We start from the raw sequence: 23,310 nt of genomic DNA, 5'->3' as shown, positions 1-23,310 counted from the left end.
CCATCTTGAAGAAACACCTTGGAGAGAGTGGAGTGGCTGGTAGGAACCTAGGTTCCCACCACCTTCATACCAGCTATGGACTGCTCACCTATCAATTTCCTTAATGTGCGAGAAATATACTTTAATCATGTTTTTAAGCCACTTTTGTTTTGGAGTTTCTACTGCATGAATCTAAACATCATTCTAACAAGCATAGCTCATTTAGTTAAATATTACATTGTTCCACCTCCAACAAAGAGGCCACAGAATCACAGGAAACGCATCCACTATTGCCTCTACATACTCTGTGTTCAAAGTAACTACATAAATTGGCATTTAACTAGAATAAGCACAATATCCAAAGTTTATATTAATAACACTGTGGGAACAATGACTACAGTTAAAAAATATATCTAAAGAGTGAAAACATGCATAAACTACTTTTGCAAAAATAAGTTCTGGTCAATAGAAAATGGTTTTAAATAATACTTTGAATACAAATAAGAGATGGTCTGTCTTCAGGGAAAAAAAATGGCTTCTCCCTATTTGGCAGTATTGAGGGATTTTAGTATAGCTCACAAAAAAAGCATAACATGCTTACCTCTGACACATTCATGAAACTTGGCTTGGCTGTTGAAATCAAGCCCAAGGTCTGGATGGAACAATTTACCAGTTGAGAGAGTATATCACAGGCAGCTTCTGCTGACTCGGTGCTGCTGTCAACCTAGACAGACAATTTTTAATCTCAATTTCCTGAAGATAATTTTATCAGAAAGTTACTGGCAATGTAATTAGTTAGTAGAATTCAATTGCAAAATTTTATTCATCCCTCTGAACTATCATATAAATGAGTACTTTTTTCTTTGTACAAAATGTCTCAAGATCATAAAATGAAAAACAGAGATGATGACAAATTAGCCTTCCAGGCACTTCATATTTTCAAATCTTTGGCAATTACCAGAATTTTAATAACAGCATACAAATGATGGAAAGTGCATTTTAAGTTTTTCAATTATAGCTCAAGTTCTACACTTCTATTGATGCAAATAACTGCAGAAAACCAGGAAACCACTTCAGATAAAATGCTTTGCAAAATTCGCTGACTGCCTCAAAATAAGGCTCTAGATATACAAAAGCATTGTTAACAAAATATCAGTCACGGTTTCCATTTAATGCTTATTTTTCTTACCTTAAAGCTGACATATTGAAGATGAGCAGAATGCTTTTTAATGATCTGCTGAATGAGATCAGGATGAGTGGACTTAAAATATGAAGTAGCTGACTGGTTCAGTTCAAATTCAAACTTTCTCCAAAGGTCAGGAATATGAAAAACTTCATTCCATCTCCTACATACAGATGATGCACGGGCCCGATCTAGTAGAGGAAGATACTGAAAAATTCGTAATACTACGTGGTGAGGCAAACGTCCCCAATCTAGAAGAACTGTGTGCATACGACTCTGGTTGAGAGAAGAGTAGAACCCAAGTTTTGGCTGTTTTGCTGCTGATGATGACTGGACAATTTTATTCTCAACAGATAAACTGTTCCTCTTCATTCTGCAAATATTAGAAAGTGTTCAGTGTCTGACAGTTTTTTCACATTTCCACCAAATACTGGCACTCTAACTGTACAGAATAACATTAAAAAATGAAAACATGTCTAGTTAATACAATTTTAGTTGGTATCTTCCACTTTCATTCACTGATAGGTGCTACCTCGTGCTGGGGATATAGATAAAGAATTACAAATCTGTTCTCAAAGAGCTATAGTCAAATGGTGAAATACAGTGATAAATGCTATGACCAAAGTTGGGACAAGATTCAGTGGAAGGAAAAGAGGATGCGTGTGATTGAATTTGTGTATGGAAGAGGTAGCTTGCGGGGCTTCCAGGAGTAAATGTCCAAGGAAGCACTGTAAGTCCCACGTTTTTTTTTCCTGGTCAATTATTGTATCTTATCTCTTTCAAAAGAGGAAGTTTCACACTGAAATCATACTAAAAAAACTCTTGGGCAGTCTTGGAGACAGTAAAACATAACTAAAAGCATGGGTCTAGATAAGTCCCTACTCTGCTACTTACTGACCATATGATCTTGTCAGAACGAATTACTCTAATTTCTGCAATTACTGTAATTTCCTGTTGCAGGTGTTTCCCCACCTGCAGCAGGAAAAGTATCTATACGGTCATTGTGAGGATTAAAGCACCAGCCAATCGTTTAGTTGCAGTCTGTGTTCCTATATTCAATTGTCCAGTGAAGTTTTCTGAATTGTTTTCATTACTTAAGTCAAAGCATAATACTAACAAAAATTCAACTGATCTGCAACAATTTTCAGATGACAGCCAGGACACAGGAGCTCAGAGAAGTTGGATATGGTAGGGACAGAGTCTAAGTTCAAGCAGCACGCCTGATCCTCTCCAGTGAAGCAACCAGGGAATGAGTATTCTTACCCTCCAAACAGAAATGATGAATCTCCAGGTATTAGCCAGCATGGGACACAACTACATTCCAGCAAATTTGAAGTCCAGGTATGTCCAAGTAAATATGATCAACTTGTACATACATTTCATATAAGAATACAAAGTATTTTATGTATGCAATTAGTTGAAAGGCAAAATAATGGTAAGAATGGTTCTGAACTTTATTGACATTTGTTAACCCTCCTTTCACCCCTGCAATGTTAGGAATGTACACTTGGAAGATTCAGTGTCATAATTGAAACATACCTTGAAATCTAATGAAATATGTATGTAATATGCAAATATCTCTGTCTTGTGATTCACTCTGCCTGATGTGACACATTTCTTAACCACAACATAGAGCTGGATCCCAGAAGCAGGAATGAGCTATAAAGTCACCGAACAAAATGAAAAGTCATCGTTAGGGTTTGGAAAACTGAAATGAAAAGCAAAAATAGTTACAAAGCTGCATCTCAAGCATTAGACCAAAGAGCTACTACACACATTTTAGCCTGACTAAACCAGTTACATGCCTTACTTAGGTCCCGTCCAGCAATACTATGTAGACTCTGAAACTGCTGGCTACCAAGAATTCAAAGCATATGCTAATTTAAAGGACTCATCTACTACTCTTTAATGCTAACTCCTTAAAACTGTAAGGTACAAGAACAGATGCTGGATTCTAAATTCTAATGTGGACCACAGTCATTGACATTTTGCTTGTAACAATTTCATTTGGAAATCTACAAGATGGATACTTAAATTTTCACTAAGGTTTTACAAAGAAGTTACCCTTAATAGAATCCTTTACTTGAAAATCAATGATGCTAACCTAAAACAAAGATGTCACTCGAATGCCAGGTTACAAAACTGCCTTGCAGTTCTAAACAGAGTGATTGTGCTACATATATTGTGTATGCCACATCTCACTGTATGTGGCATGGATTGTTAAAATTATTTAATAATATCATTAAATTGCCAATTCACTGATAGTAGAATCACAATAAGTAATTAAGGGTATTACGTTAATACCAATAACTTGTTAAAAATAATATTTTAATTTTCTTTTAGGTTGTGTACAGTAATCTTCAGAGCATAAAGATTATACTCATCCACAAATCAAAAGCTTCATATAAAATAATTTTATAGCTATGTACATTGTAAAATATATTTTAGACAAATTGATCTTTACTAGCTTGAAAACAATAATCTAAACATTCTAGCCTAAAGATACATGACCATTTAAAAAGTAAATCATTTCTTTTTCAAGCCTTTCTTACCTAAGGGAGGCTTCCAGATTATAGTTCTCTCTGAACCAATGAAATGAAGCAACTGTTGCTGTGGGGGTACTCACCAACATCCATCTGATTTCACTTCCTATAATGGTAAATTACCACAAAAACACATTCATTAGAATACATAAACATCCAATAATTTCTATGCTTAGGTTCTTTATATATCACTCTACATACTGAAGAATTTTGTTAGGAAATTACTAACAAAATTCTAAAACTACTTTTTGTTGTTCATTAAAAAACTATCCTCACCAGGCACGGTGGCTCACGCCTATAATCCCAGCACTTTGGGAGGCTGAGGTGGGTGCATCATTTAAGGTCAGGAATTCAAGACCAGTCTGGCCAGCATGGTGAAATCCCATCTCTACTAAAAATACAAAGATTAGCTGGGTGGTAGTGGTGCACGCCTGTAATCCCAGCTACTCAGGAGGCTGAGGCAAGAAGGCAGAGGTTACAGTGAGCTGAGATCGCCCACTGCACTCTAGTCTGGGCAACAGAGTGAGACCTTGTCTCAAAACAAACAAAAACTAGCGTGGTTAGTGGAAATCTTACTACGATTCCCAGGAATTATACTTGAGGTTCTACTAAGGCTATAGATCAAAGAGTGAATGGACTCTGGAATCCACATTTTAATTGATGTCTACAGAGAGATACTACAAAAAATTGAGGGAGTTCATGACTACAATTATTTGTTTATAGGCTGTGTAAATCTTCCAGTTACAGTTTTTAGCAGTGCATAATACAATCACAGTTATAGTAAAGAGGCAGACACACAATTTTTATTATTTTATCATTCCTATATGAATATAGTTGGACTAGTCTGCTGTTAAAGAGAATATATGCTTCAGATTCAAAATTTTTTTCTTTTTCTTTTTCTTTTACAAATAGAGACCAGAGATGCTTCTAAACACACAGTGCTTAATAAAAAGAATTTTTCATATACATTGATAGAGTTGGCATTAAGTCAGTGATACTCTCTGAGGTTTACCAAATTTCAGGAAAGTGACTTGTCAAAGTTAGCAGCAAAGTCTAAGAAAATTGAAGAAAATAGTAACATAGGTCTACAGCAGGATAAAACTCACAGTCTTGGCATCGTGAATAAATGTAGTAAGGTAAAAATAAATAAACACATTCTACTACTTTTGTAAACCAAACTCAACTACACAGAGGAGGTAAACAAGGCAATCTATTAATTTACCAAACACTTCCCTTAAAACTCTACTGTCTACCACCTGTTAGTTTTCCATTTCTCTCTGAATCCCACTCCTAAAGCAGAACTGGGAAGGACAGGCTAGGGGAATGTATTTGAGCTGAGGATATACAATTTGATTTCCTCACTGCCGCCTGCTGTTCCACTGTCCTCCAGATAATGTCACAGTTGCCTCTCCTTCCTTTATTCCCTCTAGAAGTAGAGGGAAAGGAACTCCAGGGCACACTTTCAGTGAAACACCAAAAATAAGAGAAAGACAAGACAAGTGACTAGTTATTCCTCAAATTCAATGACACACAATTTTATTTACTGCAGAAACTTTTCTGCTGAGTTATACTTAAGGCTCATTTCTGTGCCAACAGGCCCTTCTTTATGCAAGAATACTGACATAATACTGACGTACCAATAGGGACTTGCTACGTAAAACCAGTAAGATGGGGTGCCAGTACCTATCTCAGATCAGTTCACTGAAGTCCTCAGAATCAGATGAATTACTTCCCTGGTTGCCGAAGGAACATGATGGCTGTCTCCGAGTCACTATCTAGAATTGTGAGGACAGGTAGGGAATAAAACCAGAATATAGGACCCCATCAAGTGATAAGCCATCCTTCCAAAAAGGAAGAAAAGAGCAAGCTGGACACAGACCTTCAGCACAATTCCAGAGTATGAAACAGGTTTACTAGCATTGAGGAGCTCTACTAACCACCTTTACGCAAATACCTTTTGTGATGTGTTTTCTAATTTGGTAGATCAGGTGGCCACGTGAATCAGATCCTCTAAAAGTATCTAAGAGATTGCCCACAGCATTCTTGAGGGCAAGATAATGAAAGACAGATGAGACGAAGACTGGCTGAACATCCACAGCCAGCTCACAAACGGCCATGGTAGCAGCTCTCTTTTGCACCATCACTAGATTCTTCCAGATTGGTGAAATGAATACCCAGAAGTTACGTTTAACAGTTTCAAGTTTTCCATGGTCACAACAAGAGAAATAATACATGAATACCACAGACAACAGAATATAGATTCAAAATTATCTGAAAAGGGTGGACAAATTTGTTGGGAGCAGCAAGATAAAAGTAAACAAAAATAATTATTAAATATCCTTTATTTAATCTCCTTCCTAAAGTTTCACGATGAGCAATCAGATTGTTGCCCCAGGCAGATGGCTGCCCCAGGCAGATGGTCCCTGTTAAGGAGCCTGGACTCCTAGTCACTGGTGTAATGGCAGGGGAAGCATGACCTGGACAGGCAGGCTGAAGCCTCCCACTCCAAAATACAGTTAAAAACACACAGCTTTCCAACAAAAGAATGGGTCAACACCTCCTTCTACTAAATGTAATCCAAGCAAAGGACAAAACATAATTTATTGGAAATGTATGAAAAAGATTTACGTTTTTTTTTTGTTGTTTTTTTTTTTGAGACAGTTTCGCTGGTTACCCAGGCTGGAGTGCAATGGCGTGATCTCGGCTCACCGCAACCTCCGCCTCCTGGGTTCAGGCAATTCTCCTGCCTCAGCCTCCCAAGTAGCTGGGATTACAGGCACGCGCCACCATGCCCAGCTAATTTTTTGTATTTTTAGTAGAGACGGGGTTTCACCATGTTGACCAGGATGGTCTCGATCTCTTGACCTCGTGATCCACCCGCCTCGGCCTTGTAGCTCATAGGATTGACTCTAGGTTCCCTTCTAAGCCTAAAAGTTACAATTCTTTTTAAACTATCAAATCAAATAAAAGTATCAGCTAGGTATTAAGGAGACAAAAGATGAAAAATATTTATGTCAAATTTTTCCTAAAGCAGTGGTTGCCATCTTTTCGATGTTCTGGCATCTTGTCACTGGTTTAGCAATTTTCTACACTTTCAAGTCTCTCTGTGATATTAAGACATAACTACTTAAAAAGTTTTACTTTCTACCAAACATAATACGTACGTTTTAAATGATATGAAAACTAAAGTTTTCCAAATATATGTAGACTGAAAACACCTCTGGAGACACAAGGGGTAAAGCTGAACTGGGCAGTTTGTAAAATCCCTGAATGGGGGGCGTCTGGGGCATTTGTTTCTCTCTCCACATAGACACCCCAAACTCGCCTCTCGGGACTCTGGAAGCGCAAAGGGAGCAGACAGCAAGCCAGGCCCTCCACGGGGAGGCCTGCCGAGCCAGGGAGAGCCCACCTTGGACTGGGAGTGCTAAGGGAGCTAACAACCAACACAGGTGTTTCCAGAAATTATTTTTGCAAGATTTTTCTGGGAGAAAATAATCATAATTTCTTCTTAATTTCTTATCTTGGAAGCGTCTTAAAAGGCACAAATCGCCGTTTAAGACTAAGACCGTACACCTTAAAGCGCACAGATGGGCGCTTTCACCTGGCGGGAAGACTACTTTTTGACGTTTCTTTGTGGCAACTATAAACTCCTGTGAACTGAACTGCAGGCAGTCATGCGAAAAGCAACCTCGGGTATCCGTGATCACAGGGAACGCAGAGCTTTCTAAGCTCACCCGCGACGAGCCACGCGTGGCTGACTGGGTGGCCGGGTGGGCGCCCGGCACTGCGGGAACCCAACCCCGCGAGAAAACGGCCGCCTGGGGGCTGCGCGTCGTCACCGGCGGCCCGAGCCAGGCCCCGCTCACCCCGGCTTCGCGGGCGGCCGGGTCCCGGGCCAATGGAGGGGTCGCTCCAGGGGGCGCGGGGCACCCCGAGACCGCCCCGACGCGGCCCAGGGCGCAAGCGCACGCCTGCCCAGCCTGAAGAGCGCGCCCGTTCCGCCCCACGTCGCCACCGCCGGCTGCGACCCCCGAAAGATGCGCTACCTTTAAAGAGAGGACCAGCCGCGTTCCCGCGCGTGCCCGGCGTTCGTGGGCCGGGCCGGGACGAGGCGCCGGTGTCCAGCCGTCCGGTAGGCGCTGGAATGGGCGCGAGCGAGGCCGGCTCCGCTGGCTGGGGGCGCCGGCGCGCCTGGTCGCCGGGTCCGAGCAAACCGCAGCCGCCCACGGCCCCGCCCCTCCTGGCCCCGCCTCGCGACTCTCCTCAGAGGCCGCCTCCACCCGCAGGCCGCAGCGCTAGCGCTGGCGCTGACGCCCACCTGGCGGAATCCTGCAAGGCGATCTGAGCCCCCAGCCCCTCTCCGGCGGGGTCGGCGGTTCCGAGAGCACCCCTTAGGTGGCACGTGGGAGGCTTCCTGCCTGCTGGTCTTCAGCTAATTCCCTGTGGCCACCTGCCTGTGACTCCACACAGGGGTGAGCTAACGCTTGTGGTTTCTGGGACTTACTCCCTGTGAAGCGTACCCCTTTATCAGTGCACAAAGGCAGGTGACCCTTGAGCAACGGGAATAGGGCTCGGGGTGCCAAACCCTGCGCAGTCCATGGGGTATAACTTTTGACTTCCCCAAACCTTGACACTTAATAGCCTACTGTTGACCGAAGCCTTGTCAATACGTAAACTGCGGATGAACACATATGCTGTATGCTCTGTGCTCTATGTATTATGTACTGTGTAATAGAGTATCAGCAGTATGGAAATCCGTGTGTTAAGTGGACCCACACAGTTCAAACCCGCGTTGTTCAAGGGTCGACTGTCCTTGAAAGGAATCTTCTAAATATCAAGTGGTAGATAACAGCTCAATATGAGACGTGTGTACATCACCTCTCCTTGTCTACAACTCAGCCCCGAGGTGTGATCACTCAAAAGTTCGCTGTATCAACTACCAGACCAATATGCAAACAAGTATGTAGTGAGAGATAAGGGTTTTATTTTTTCTTGTTCACTTTTGAAAATCTGAGATCAAACTATATGAAACTTTCTGGAACTTCCCCTTTTGCCTACTGTCATGATGAAGTTCATACTGACACACAGATTCTTTCATTATTTTTTTCCCAAATAGCTTTACTGAGTTATAATTGACAAGATAAACTCCACATGCTTAGAGTGTAATTTGATAAGTTGTGACACCCTTGAAACTACCGCTGTAATCAAGATAATGAACATACAGAAATCTCCCAAAAGTTTTCCTATTGCCTTCTATAATTCCTCTTTCAGGCTCCTCTCCTTTCTGCTTTCTGACCCTGTAGATTAGATTGTATTTTTTATTGTAACATAAGTTGAATCATATAGAGTGTACCCTTCCTTGTGGTCTGGCTTTTTGCACTAAGCATAATTGTTTTGAGATATCTATGTTGTTACCGTATGATGTTCATTTCTTTTTATTGCCAAGTTGTATTCAATTGTATAGATATACCACAGACTGTTTATGCATTCACCTCATGACAGAAATTTGGATTATTTCTTGTTTGAGGGTGTTACACATAAAGCTGCCATTACTTTTCATCTTTATATGGATATATGCTTTCACTACTCTGGGGTAAATATTAATACCTAGGAGTAGAATAGCTGCATTGTATGATAGATCTATGATTAACTTTTTTTTTTTTTTTTTTTTTTTGAGACGGAGTTTCGCTCTTGTTACCCAGGCTGGAGTGCAATGGCGCAATCTCGGCTCACCGCAACCTCCGCCTCCTGGGTTCAGGCAATTCTCTTGCCTCAGCCTCCCGAGTAGCTGGGATTACAGGCACGCACCACCGTGCCCAGCTAATTTTTTGTATTTTTAGTAGAGACGGGGTTTCACCATGTTGACCAGGATGGTCCCGATCTGCTGACCTCGTGATCCACCCGCCTCGGCCTCCCAAAGTGCTGGGATTACAGGCTTGAGCCACCGCGCCCGGCCTGATTAACTTTTTAAAAGGACTGTCAACATGTTTTCCAAAGAGATTGGACTATTTTACATTTCCACCAGCAGTGTGTTAGAGTTCTGGTTTCTTCACCTCCTCATTCACACTTGGTATGATCAGTATTTTTTTTTTTGTGGGGGGGACAGAGTCATGCTCTGTCACCAGGCTGGAGTGCAGTGGCATGGTCTTGGCTCACTGCAACTTCTGCCTCCCGGGTTCAACCTATTCTCCTGCCTCAGCCTCCCGAGTAGCTGGGACTACAGGTGCACCACCATGCCCAGCTAATTTTTGTATTTTTAGTAAAGACAGAGTTTTACCATGTTGGCCAAGATAGTCTCTATCTATTCACCTCATGATCCACCAGCCTCGGCCTCCCAAAGTGCTGGGACTATAGGCATGCACCACTGCACCCTGCCTGATCAGTGTTTTTAATCTAATGGGGATCTAGGAGTGTCACATCGAATTTTTAATTTGCATTCCCCTAGTGAATAATGAATTCCCTAGTGAATTTTATAAGCTAATTTATCATCTTAATATCTTCATTGAAGTGTCTATTCAATTTTTTGCCCATTTTAAATTGAGTTGTTTTCTCATTATTTTATTTTGAGAATTTTAAAATATATTCTGGATGCAAGATGTCTGCCAGATATATGACTGTGATTTTTTCCCCCAAGTCTGTGGCATGTCTCATTTTCTTTTTTCTTTTCTTTTCTTTTTCTTTTGAGCTGGAGTCTTGTTCTGTCGCCCAGGCTGGAGTACAGTGGCACTATTTTGGCTCACTGCAACATCCACCTCCCGGTTCAAGTGATTCTCCTGCCTCAGCCTCCCAAGGAGCTGGCATTACAGGCACCCACCACCATGCCCAGCTAATTTTTGTCTTTTTAGTAGAAACAGCGTTTCACATATTGGCCAGGTTGGTCTCAAACTCCTAACCTTAAGTGATCCGCCTGACTTGGCCTCCCAAAGTGCTGGGGTTATAGGCGTAAGCCACCACGCTCAGCCTCATTTTCTCTTTCTTTTCTTCTTTTTTGATGGAGTCTGACTCTGTCACCCAGGCTAGAGTGCAGTGGTGCAATCTCGGCTCCCTGCAACTTCTTCCTCCCGGGTTCAAGCAATTCTTCTGCCTCAGCCTCTCAGTTAGCTGGGATTACAGGAGTGCATCACCATGCCCAGCTAATTTTTTTGTATTTTTGGAAGAGACAGGGTTTCACCATGTTGGCCCGGCTGGTCTTGACCTCCTGACCTCAAGTGATCCACCTGCCAGCCTCCCAAAGTGTTGGCATTACACACATGAGCCACGGTGCCCTGCCCCAGCTTCATTTTCTTAATGGTACCTTTTGAAGAGCAGAAGTTTTAATTTTGATGAAATCCAACTTATCAATTTGTTTTTTTATGGATCATTTGTTTGATGTTAAATTTAAGAAATTTTTCTCTAAGTCAAGGTCACAAAGATTTTCTTCTACGTGGTTTATAGATTTAGATTTTACATTTAGGTCTATGATCTATTTGAGTTAATGTTTGGGTATAGTGCAAGTTAGATGTCAAGGTTAATTTTTTTCATGTGCATTTATGTCCAATTAACCTAGCACCAGTTGTTGAAAAGACTACTGTTTTTCTCCATTTAATTGCCTTTGCACTTTTGTGGTAAATCGGTTGTTCATGTATGTGTAGATATATTTTCAGACCCTCTGCTCTATTTCATTAACATATTTTCCCATCTTTACACCAATATCACACTATCTTGATTTCTGTAGCTAACAAGTACTTGTATTGAAGTCACATAGTTTTAGCCCTCCAACTTGTTCTTCAAAATTATTTTGTCAATTCTAGATTCTTTACATTCCTGTATGATATTTTAAAACAAGCTTGTCTACAAAAATATTGCTGGGATTTTGCTGAAGATTGCCTTGAATCTAGAAATCAACTTGGGGAGAATCTGCATCTTGATAATGTTGCATCTTCAATAAACATGATTGAGAGAGACTCTATTTACTTGGGTCTTCTTTAATTTCTCTCAACAACGTTTGCAGTTTTCAGAGTACAAGTCTGAGACACATTTTGTCAGAAGTATTCTTAGGTATTTCATAGTTTTAAAATATTATGGTAAATGGTATTGTTTTTTAAATTTTAACTTCTATTTGTTTGTTGCCAGAATGAAGACTTGCAATTGATTTTTTATGTTGATCTTGTGTCCTAACAACCTTGCTAAAATCACTTATTAGTTTTATTAATAGAAATTTTTATTAGAACTTAGAATATTCCATTAGATTTTCTACATAGATGGTCATGTTGTATGTGAATAAAGACAGTTTTACTTTCTTTCAATATAAAATGCCTTCTTATTTCTTTTTCTTTTCTGATTGCACTATGTGGCCAGTACAATGTTAAATAATTAACAATAAAGAGTTTTATCAATGACATTCATTTGAAGACTCCATATTTTTAAGATGTGAATTCTCCCCACACTGATTTCTACATCAGGGTGAGGACAGACATCTTTGTCTTGCTCCTCATCTAAGAGGGAAAACACTTATCTTTAATCATTGACATATTGCATGGATATGCATATTGTATAGATGCTCTTCATCAGATTGAGAACTGCTCTTTTATTCCTACTTTGCTGAGAAATTTTAGATGAAGAATGGATATTAGCCTTTGTGAAGTAGTGTGTCAATTGAAATAATCTTATCGTTTTCCTTTTTAGTTACTAAAATGATTAACTACATTGATTGATCTTTAAATATTAAACCAACCCTGCATTCCTGGCAAAAGCCTTATTTGATCATACCTTATTATCCTTTTTACCTATTGTTAATTTCCTAAAATTTTGTTTAGAATTTCTGCATCTAGCTTCATGGTGGATATTAGATTGTACTTTTATTTTTTAGTAATATCTGTGAAATTTTGATATCAAGTAATGCAAGCCTCATAAAGCAAGCTGAGAAGTGTTTCCTCCTATTCAATTCTGGAAGAGTTTACATAGAAATAGTATTATTTAATTCTGAAATGTTTGGTTGAATTCACCAATAAAGCCATCTGGGTCTGGAGTTTTTACTGTGGGAAGGTTTTTAACCAGAAATTCAATTACTTCAATAAATATAGGGCTACTTAGGTTACCTATTTTTCTTAAAGGATCTTTGGTAGTGTAGTTCATATCTCTAAATAAGTCTATCCATTTCATTTGGATTGTTAAATTGACAAAATATTGTTTATAATATTCTCTTATTATCCTTTTAATGTCTGTAGTATCTTATAATGTTGTCACTCTCTCATTCCTGATGTTGGTCATTTGTGTCTACACTCTTTTTTATCTGATCAGTCTGGCTTAAGGATTATCAATTTTATTGATCTTCTCCAAAAACCAGAATTTAGTTTTTAATTTTCTCTTTTTTTATATTTTATTATTTTTTGTTTTTTTTCTGTTTTATATTTCATTGCTTTCTGCTCTCATCTTTATTTCCTTTCTTTTGAATTTAAATTGCTATTTATTTTCTAGTTTCTCAAGGTAGAAGTTGAGTTCATTGATTTGAGACCTTTCTTCTAACACAAGCATGCCGTACTATAAATATACCCATTTAGCAGCATATTGTCAGTTCCTAAACTCAGGAAATCCACTACACTCAGCCTGGATTCCCCCTCTTTTTGTAACAAACTAGACATTCTTTTAAGGCAATAAAATAGGAGTGATCATAGGACTTATCTCATTTGCTTCTCATCTCTTGGAGATATTTGTCTTTTGTTGCCTGATGTCTTGTTTCTTAAAAGTATTGGGGCTCTGAAAATGACTCCAAAGTGAAGACCTTAGAAGCATCCTCAGAAACAAAGTTTCTCTCTGATCTCCTTTTGCCCTTCTGTCTCTCAACCCTCATTCTTCCCTGAGGCAAGCCACAGAAAATAGAATTCCCCTTCCCCAAGGTGGATCATAGAAACCAGAACCCTCTTCCCACAAAGCCAGCCAGAAAACCTAAAAATGTTGCTCTAATCTTCCTCTGCCTTTTTGGGTGACAGCTGGCTATAAAGAAATTAAGACCCTCATTCCAGAAGGGTCCTACCCTATACCCAGGAGGAAGAAATGCTACAATATTTCTTCCTCAGGAAGAACCTTATCAGACAGACCTTGCTAGGTTTTCCCAATCAGCCTATTGCCATAAGCTCATACCCTTTGGTTCATCTAATTACATTTCTATACACTGTCCCTGCATCATCAAACCTAAACAAAAATCAGATACTCCCCTGTATCTTTGGGTGTTTGTTCTGAAGATTCCCATGTCACATAAAACTATGATCAAATAACTTTGTTATGCTTTTCTCTTGTTGACCTGTTGTCCTAGGGATGTTGTTGGCTGTGACCCTTATGATGAGGAGGAAAAAGATCATTCCCTTTCTGTTTCTACAAAAGTCATTGTTTTAAATACTTTGTGTATTTTTTGTTGTTTTTGTTGTTTGGTTGGTTCTGGTTTTGGCTTCTTGTTCTTTTATGCACAGGGTAAATTCATTCCCTATTTCTCTATCTTGGTTGTTATGAGAAATCTCTTACTCCTACTTCGTAATGACCAAATAAGAAATCCCGTTATATAGAAACACTGCCATTCTTTTAGCCTTCTTCTTTGCTGGACATTTAGGTTTTACTATTATAAAGTATGCAGTGAAAATCATGTATCCTGGTGCATTTCTGTAAATATTAATGAAGAATTTTTTTAGAATTTTAATTAGTATAAATATATTAGATTTTGATAGAAAGAGCCATATCTAAAATGATTGGTCAGATAATTATGATATATTTTTCAATACAGTAATACACAATTATGCCATATGTAGTACAAAAAAGAACATCTTTGTATAGTCCTTTTAAAGAGAGTATTATTAAGCTTTGAGCAAACAAAGATTTTGGCTGCTTAAGTCAAAATAAGCTAGGTTATGCTGAAATAACAAACAGCTGTGATTTAATGCAAAAAAAGGTTTATTTCTCAGTCAGGCTGCATTTCTATCACAAATTAGCTAGAAGCTCTGGTCCCTTTTGTGCTCATTCTGAGACCAAGAATGTTAGAGCAGCCACTGTCTAGAAAATAGTCTGTGACCATGGGAAAGAGACGTGAGATGCGGACACTGCACCTTGAATTCAAACTATATGTCAATTCTGTTCTTATTTCATTGGCCAAACCTAGCTAAAATGGCAATACCTAACTTAAGTTAGGTGAGGAAATATAATCCAACCTTATGCCTAGAAAAAGAAACCTGGAATGTTTGGAAACATCTGTATTGACTGTTACATGTAAAATTGTGCAACAAAAAATTACACCAAAAATATTTTCACACACATAAAAAGATGTCTCAGTTTTGGCAGAGAGATGGGGTGGGTTGGTGGAGTGGGGGCGTCAGACAGTTCTGGGAAACCTCAAGACAGCTTTAACTTCTGATACCAACTTCAGAGCTTATGAATTCTCAAGACCAACCTCAAATGTGATAATTTGTCAGAAGGACTGACAGAACTCATGGAAAGCTGTTATATTCATGGCTGTAGTTTATTATAGTGAAAGAATACAGATTAAAATAATCCAAGGAAAGAGAGGCATGAAGAAGGAAGGATATCAAAAGAAATCCATATGTAGAGCTTCCAAGTATCCTCTTCCCGTGAAATCATGAACAGTGCTAAATTTCTTCAGGCAACAATGTATGGCAATTCACATGAAGTACTGTTGATCAGGGAAGCTCTTTCATGTTTTCATTGGAGTTTGGTCATGTAGACATGGTTGGCTGCCTGTATGTAGTTGGTCTTTATTTTCCAACCTTCCCAGCTCTTGCGGTCAAGGTGATATCACATAGCCAAAACCTCCACCATAAACCACATTATTAGACTGTCCCATGTGGCCCGAGGTTCCCAGATAAATGCAGACCCTCCTATCAGGCAAGACACTCCAAGAACTAAGAGATCACCTCCTAGGAGCCAAGTGCAACAGACCTCTCTTGGGTAAGGTTAACTCTCCTACACAGGGATCAAACTATATTTGACTCAACATCATTTCAGGGCTCTACGATGAATTTGTTTATATATCTTATTGTAAAGAAAAATAACAGGTGAACTCTACCAATAATGTTTTCTATTTAATAAAGAGTCTTTATTTTTGGCAGTGTGGTGGGATAAAGTAATGCTACACAGGCATACGTCTCTTTATAGCACTTCTCAGCTGTTGTGTTTCTTACAAATTGAAGTTTTGTGGTAACCCAGGATCAAGCAAGTCTATCGGCACCGTTTTTCCAACAGCATGTACCCACTTTGTGCTTCAGTGTCACGTTTTGGTAATTCTTGCAGTATTTTGAACTTTATTGTGATTATTATATCTGTCATGGTAATCTATGATCTGGGATCTTTGGTGTTACCATTGTAATTGGTTTGGGATGACACAAACTGCACCCATATAAGAAGGCAAACTTGATAAATTTGTGTTTTGACTGTTCTACTCACTGGCTGTTCTCTCATCTCTCTCCCCCTCCTTAGACATTTCTATTCCGGGAGACACAACAATACAGAAATTAAGCCAGTTAAGAACCCTACAATGGCCTCTAAGTGTTCAAGTGAAAGGATGAGTTCCATGTCTCCCACTTTAAATTCAAATCTAAAAATGATGAAGTTTACTCATGAAGGCATGTCAAAATCTGATATACACGGAAAGTTAGGCTTCTTGTGTTAGACAGCCAAGTTGCGAATGCAAAGGGAATGTTCTTGAAGGAAATTAAAAATGCTGCTCCGGTGAAAACAAAAATGATAAAGTAAAATAGCCTTATTGCTGGAGCGGGGAAGTTTTCATGGTCTGGATAGAAAATGATATCAGCTATAACCTGCCCTTAAGACAAAGCTTAATCCAGAGCAAGGCCCTAACCTCTTTATTCTATGAAGGCTGAGTGTGGTCAGGAAGCTGCAGAAGAAAAGTTTGAGATTAGCAGAGTTTGGTTCATTAGATTCAGGGAAAGAAGCCATCTCCATAACATAAAATGCAAGGTGAAGCAGCAGGTGCTGATGGAGAAGCTGCAGTAAGTTATCCAGAAGATCTAGCCAAGATCATTGATAAAGGCAGCTACATTCAACATAGATTTTCAACGTAGTTAAACAACCTTCCATTGGAAGGAGATGCCATCTAGGACTTTCATAGCTAGAGAGGAGAAATCAATGCCTTATATTAAAGCTTCAAAGGACAGCTGGCCTCTTTTCTTAGGGAATAATCTGGGGGAAATTTTAAATTAAAACCGATGCCTGTTTACTATTCTAGAAATCCTAATTCCCTTAAGAATTATGCTCAACCTGCTCTGCCTGTGCTCTAGAAATATAACAAAGCCATCTGTTTACAGCATGGTTTACTGAGTATTTTAAGCCCACCATTGAGATCTACTTCTCAGTAGAAGTATTTCACAATGTTAATGTTCACGGACAGTGCTCATCCAAGAGCTCTTATAGAAATGTGCAAGGAAATTAGTGTTGTTTTCAGACCTACTAACACAATATCCATTCTGCAACCCATGGATCAAGGACCAACTTCCAAGTCTTATTATTTAAGAAATGTATTTTGTAAGGCTATTGCCACCATAGATAGTGATTCTTCTAATGTATCTGGGCAAAGCAAATTGAAAACCTGCTGGAAAGGATTCATTCTAGATGCCGTTAGGAACATTTGGGCTTCATGGGAGGAGGTCAAAGTATCAATATTAACAGGAGTTTGGAATAAGTTGATTCCAGCCTAAATGGATGACCTTGAGGTGTTTAAGGCGTCATGGAGGAAGGAAGTGCAGGTGAGGTGGAAACTGCAAGGGAACTAGAATAAGAATTGGAGCCTGAAGATGTGACGGAATTGTTGCAGTCTCTTAAGACTTGAACAGATGAGGAGTTGCCTCTCATAGGTGGGCAAAGAAAGTGGTTTCTTTAGATAGAATCTATTTGTGGTGAAGATGCTGTGAACATCGTTGAAATAACAACAAAGGATTTAGAATATTCCATATACTTAGTTGATAAAGCAGTAGCAGGGTTTGATTCTATTTATTTGATTTCGTTTTTATTCTAATTTTGAAAGAAGTTCTACTATGGGTAAAATGCTATCAAACATCGAATGCTACAGAGAAATTTTTTGTGAAAAAAAGAGTCAATCCATGCATGTGCAAACTTCACTGTTGTCTTATTTTAAGAAATTGCCACAGACACCCCAATCTTCAACAACGACTACCTTGATCAGTATCAAGGCAAGGCCTTCCACCAGCAAGAAGATGACGACTCACTGAAGGTTCAGAGGATGGTTAGCATGTTTTTCAGTAAAAGTACTTTTAAATTAAGGTATGTGCAGTTTTTTAAACATAATACTACTGCACACTTAGACTACAGTATAGCATAAATATAACTTGCATATGCACTGAGCAACCAAAAAATTCTTATACCTTGCTTCAGTGAGATGTTTGCTTTATTGCAGCAGTCTGGAACTGAACCCACAATATCTCTGAATCATGCCTGTATTTGGCTTAATATGTAAACTTCCTACTTCACAGAGAATAGTTCAGGTACACTTTGCACATTTCTCCCCTGGGACACTGCGAAACACCTCCTCAACATAAAAAGACACTGTAAGATTTCCCTTTGTTTTAATTCGTCACATTTAAACCTGGAATGGATTTCATTATGCTCTGAAGATTGGTCATATTTTTCTTTTAAGAATTTGGTTTTTACTATTTAAAATATAGATAGCCTATTATTTGAATAGGTAAAGATTTTTTGCCTGTGCAAAAATCTCTCAAGATTTTTGACATAGTTTTTGTTCCATATTTCTTTAGATTAAGTTTTCCCTAAAGAAAATTAGTAAAGGAGATATTTAACTTTACTTCAAGATTAAGGCTATTCATTTTAAAATCACAAATCCCAGCTAGTGTGTCTCTAAATGTAGAAGAGCTTGCTGTCCTTTGCACTATATCCACAGTATGAAGCCCTCGTAAATGGGGAATTATGAAATAAGCATTTCTAAATGGGTCAGGCTTAGTCATCACTGACAACAGTGATTCAAAGCCATTACTCTGTGTTGAAAAGTGAATAAAGTCAAGGGCATTGTATGGAGCTCAAGATTTCATTAACAACATGTTCCTCTGGTTTTTGGTAGACTTTTTTTTTTGTGCAGCTTCATGGATCTGAAGTTATCACTTTTTAAAATAAGGAACAAAAATGATTTTTAACCTATTGCTTTTGACTATTGCTTTTCCAGTAAAGCTTTCACATTGCAAACTATTTAAAATAAAATGTAACATTGAATCATGTTTTCCAACTTTGTAGATTATTGATTATTTGGTTTTAAAAGCTGAAACTCAAGGAAAATAACTCTACAAATATATTTTGTTTTAAAAAAAGGCAAATGATTTTATTGCCATATTTAACTGAAAATTTTATAGGAATACTTTGTTAAACTAGAGAACATTTTCTGCAGTAATTTTATTTATGAAAGACATAACAGTATTATTACTTTCACTGTCAGTATAAATCTGAGTTCATCAAGAGAAACAGGGTTAGTAATTCAAAATCAACTAATAAAAGTAGGTTAGTAGGTCATGTTTCATAGCTGTCCTGGTAATCAGTCATTTTAACAGGCATTTCAAAAAGGAGTCATTACCAAAAATAAAAATTTCTTAGTTTTTTCAGCAAAAGGAAAATTTGAACACAAAGATATTTCTTATAAAGAACAGGAAACTGTTTCAAGCTACTAAATTTTGATTTCTTTGTTTATGGCATGTCCTTCTACGTTAATTTACAATCTATGAAAACGACATATTTTAAGATTGAAAATTAAGAATTTAAAATTAAGTAGTTTTGTTTAATTTGATTTACTGGTTCTAGAAAGAAAATGCTCTGAAGTGATTTTTTTAAAAAAGATTATCATTAATTGAAGGAATATACAGTATTGCCAATTACCCTAACATCATAAAATAGAATACTTGCCAGAGGAAATAGAAAAAACTATAGTAGTTAATGGAACTAATATTCAAAATGCCATAGGATAGTGCTATACTGCCAGCAATCCCACCAATCAAGTGCCAACAGAAATAGGGCAACTCTTTATAAACAAGGTATTAAGAAGGCTTTAGGAAAACAGACTCACTGACATCAACGAGGTTTTTCAGTCAAGCACTATGCAGCCAATCCAGAACAGGGAACAGTGCAAGAGAACAAACTTGGGCCACACAATTATATGTACAATGCAGCTAAGTGCTTGCAACTACTACCGGTCATATCATCTCTGAGCACACCAGCACCCACCACCATGTCTTCTAGATGGTGGTGTTCATTAAAGTTATTACAAAAATAGACATTAAAATAGAGGACAGGATGTCTGACTTTTACAGCTCCCAGTACACACTCCTTGTTTGAGTAAAATGATAAATAATAGCACTTGCAGGGAGAATGGCATCTTCAGATCCTTCACGAGCATTTGTATTTGAATTTTACAAAAATGGGATGAGGTGTGCAGAGCATATACTAATGAAAATTTATGTGAAATCCACTTGTCTGAATACACGAATATATGGCACTCAGAGTGATGTGGGCACTGAGTTGGGCTTTGAGAAAAAATCCATTCTTTTGAGAATGCAGAACATTTTGTGTCAAGGGAAATATTTCCTGCCAGAAGATCTTGTGTATGAAGAAATATTTTCTTCCCACAATGATGATCTTCAGCAGGATATATTCAGTTTGGACTGAATCATAGTCAGAGTATACTTAAGATTCCCAAATCCTTGTCAAGCATTGTTGCCCATATATTTAATAAAGTTTTTAGAGAAAACTTTGATATTAATTTTTCTTTATCAACATTTATCACTCATTGTTACCTTTAGGGAACTTTTCAAATTTTTCAAAGGACCCTTCACACCATTTACTGTTAAATGAAGTATATTGCACCGAGAGTGAATTGCTATTGAGTCATGTCCTAAGTGTGTGTTGTTACTTTTAGTGGGATAATTATACAGGTGCTTCAGAGGAGAACCCTGTCAAACTCTTATTGTATTGACACATTTCCCTTTCAAACAGATTTCATTTTCAATCTAGAAAAATTTACTAACATTAAACTTGTATATATACATATATATGTTTTTAACAATCAGTGGTGGTAATGTGCAAATACTTCATTGACCCCTGAGCATAAGACTCCCATTGCACTTGTTAGAATTACTTAACTAGAAAACTGCTAGAAACTGAATTAATACTTCACAACATTGCTTATAGCACATTCATAGCATTCCTAGTATTTTTATTAATTGCTTTCAGGTTGGAGTTAAAGCATTATTTAATTATAAAAGGTAATAAATTTGAGCAAAAGAGCCTTTTCACAAATTCAAATTCCTCTCAATTCTGGAAGGCATACAAAACCTATTTTCACACAGCCTAGATTTAATTCAGAATACTTTTTGGTATTATTCTGTAGAAATATGTCGAGAATCATAATTATTATATTCCTGAATTAAGCAGAAAAAAATCTCCAAATAGCTTTTAAATCAAATGCTTTGGAGTCAAAACTTTGGTGTGCATCATCTTTTAAAGTAGAAACAAATGATGTAAGACGTATCCCAATAGAGTTCTGTGATTGAATGACGCAAGATAACCTCCTTCAGCTTTGCTTTGTCTGACTCAGGTCAAGTCACACACATTCTTTTAAACAGAGATCAGGGCATGTTAAATGGTTTTGGGGCACACTACTTAATTTTGTGCTATTTTATGGTAAAAGACTGTGAACTTAGCCTCTCACATTTCCCCCGCTGCTCTAGCCAGTCTTCTCCTCAGCAGATCCCCAGCAAGTCCCCAACCCTTAAATACTGGAGTGCTCTGCAGCTCAGTCCCAGGAGCACTTCTCTCTGTCTGCGCTCATTCTCTTGGGGTGCCTTCCCGTCTCCTGGCTTTAAGCACAGTCTCCTGAGTGATTGACTACCAGTTCTTTATCTCCAGCCCTGAAGATACAGTTCACTTGAACTGCAGATGTTTATATCCAACTCTCTACTCGACTTGTCTTTGATTTTAATAGTCATCTCATACTTATGACCACAGTGAATTCTAGATCTTCTCCTCTAAAACTCGTCTTCCTACCTCAGTGAATAGCAATTTCATGTTTTCAGTTGCTCAGGCTCAAAACTTTGGAATCATCCCCGATTCCGCTATCCTCTTTCACATTCTATTTTCCATCTGTCAGCAGAAGATGGGATGTAGATTTCTGAAGACTTCTCCATGACCTGACCACCACTATCTGGGTCCAAGGCGGCACCATCTCTCACCTGGAGTGTACAGCAGCTTCCTAGCTGGCTTGGCCACCTCCACCTCACCCCCTACAGCATCTTCTTAATACACAGCCAGAGGAATCCTGTTAAAATGTCAGCTCATGCCACACATCTGCTCAAAACCCTCCAAAGGCTTCCTCTCACGCTGAGTAAAAGCCAAAGAAGTCCTTAGAAGAACCTATGTCACCTCCCAAAATTTGACCTCCTCCCCTGCTCTTTGACTTTGTCTTCTGCTACTTCCTTCCTCCTTCCCTCTGCCCTAGTCATACAGGTCTCCTCCCGGCTGTTCTTCCTGCCCAATCCTACCTTGGGGCCTTTGTAGTCACTGCTCCCACTATCTGGAATGCTCTTTCCCTAGACATCTGTGAGGGTCACTCCCTTTCCTCCTTCAGGGCTTTACTCAAAGAATGCCTGCTTTATTTTCTCCTTAGAACTAACTGCTGTTTTGCTTATATGTCTCTCCCCTTAGAAGGTAAGCTCCAGGCAAGTAGGGATTTTGTCTGTTTTGTTCATGCTGTATCCCGAATACTTAGAGTTGTGCCTAACATGGTGGTTACTCAATGCATAATTATAGAGGGGATGAATAAATGAATGTTCTATCATCTACCAAAATTGTTCCAGTAGGCAGATGATAGGTAGGGAGATAGATAGATCAATAGGTAGATAAATTGATTGATTGGTAGACAGATAATAGCACCTATGGATAGGTTGATATAACCTGTCACCACCACTACCCCCCTTACCCCCATCTAGGAAAAGCAGCACAAGTACCAATATAGAATTACAGATAGAACTCTCCTATTTTAGGCTAAAGACAGCATGTAATCATTATACATTTTCCATTTCTGTGAAATTAAGTATTAAATAACACCTTTCATTTGAACATCTTAAAAATGTGTCACCAAGAAAAGAGTACTGTAATTACACGGATTCATACATCACTGTTATACATTAGGTAGCAATGGAAGGCTTAATGGATTCAAGATCTCACTGGCTCTTGACACATTTGTATTGAAACATAAAAATGCGAGATAAGCCCAAGCAGCAGTTTGACATTTACAATATGTCGTTGAAGGCTTGGAAAGTCTATCATTGCCTGGCTTATTAGCATAAGAAAAAAAGTGGGATGATGGGTAGACTATGAGCACAATTTCACGGTCACCTGGGGCCAGTCACTTACCTCACTTCACTTCACTTGGTTCTTTCTGTCTCTGTGGTCATATCATGGTTGAACAGACTACTGAGGGAAGGTACTGAGAAAAAAGTGAGCCTCACTCTTGGTGGTTAACCAAAAGTGTTTTCCTGAGGTCACAATGCGAGTGACACGTATGCTCTGTGTTGACCACACTTAGAATGTAAATGC

At 38.6% G+C, this 23,310-nt stretch overlaps 2 protein-coding genes across 11 annotated transcripts in view; one reads left to right on the top strand and one right to left on the bottom strand.

Annotated features, from left to right (window-relative positions):
- FBXL21P (F-box and leucine rich repeat protein 21) overlaps positions 1 to 23,213 on the bottom strand; it is a 65,104-nt gene extending 41,891 nt beyond the window's left edge. For 2 of the 10 annotated variants that reach the window (XM_078359741.1, XM_035285290.3), the window contains exons 1-5: positions 7,752 to 7,922; positions 3,715 to 3,811; positions 2,702 to 2,821; positions 1,169 to 1,535; positions 581 to 703 (exon numbers count right to left, since the gene is read on the bottom strand). In XM_078359741.1, the coding sequence (XP_078215867.1) occupies positions 581 to 703; positions 1,169 to 1,534 (489 nt within the window). In that variant the 5' untranslated portion in view covers position 1,535; positions 2,702 to 2,821; positions 3,715 to 3,811; positions 7,752 to 7,922. Of the gene's footprint in view, positions 1 to 580; positions 704 to 1,168; positions 1,536 to 2,701; positions 2,822 to 3,714; positions 3,812 to 5,388; positions 5,481 to 7,306; positions 7,725 to 7,751; positions 7,923 to 23,127 lie in introns of those variants that run through there. The other 8 variants (XM_035285306.3, XM_035285321.3, XM_035285316.3 and 5 more) reach the window with 8 other exon arrangements.
- LOC128931414 (uncharacterized) lies at positions 3,127 to 11,641 on the top strand. Its single transcript, XM_078365966.1, has 4 exons — positions 3,127 to 3,156; positions 4,728 to 4,841; positions 7,415 to 8,177; positions 11,496 to 11,641. The coding sequence occupies exons 1-3, from the start codon at positions 3,127 to 3,129 to the stop codon at positions 8,048 to 8,050; spliced, it is 780 nt and encodes a 259-aa protein (XP_078222092.1). The 3' UTR covers positions 8,051 to 8,177; positions 11,496 to 11,641.
- Positions 23,214 to 23,310: the final 97 nt, after the last annotated feature.

Source organism: Callithrix jacchus, chromosome 2, assembly GCF_049354715.1.
Source record: "Callithrix jacchus isolate 240 chromosome 2, calJac240_pri, whole genome shotgun sequence".
Taxonomy (NCBI): Eukaryota; Metazoa; Chordata; class Mammalia; order Primates; family Cebidae; genus Callithrix; species Callithrix jacchus.
Note: the sequence above shows the minus strand (reverse complement) of the source record. Positions and strands in the feature narration are given on the sequence as shown.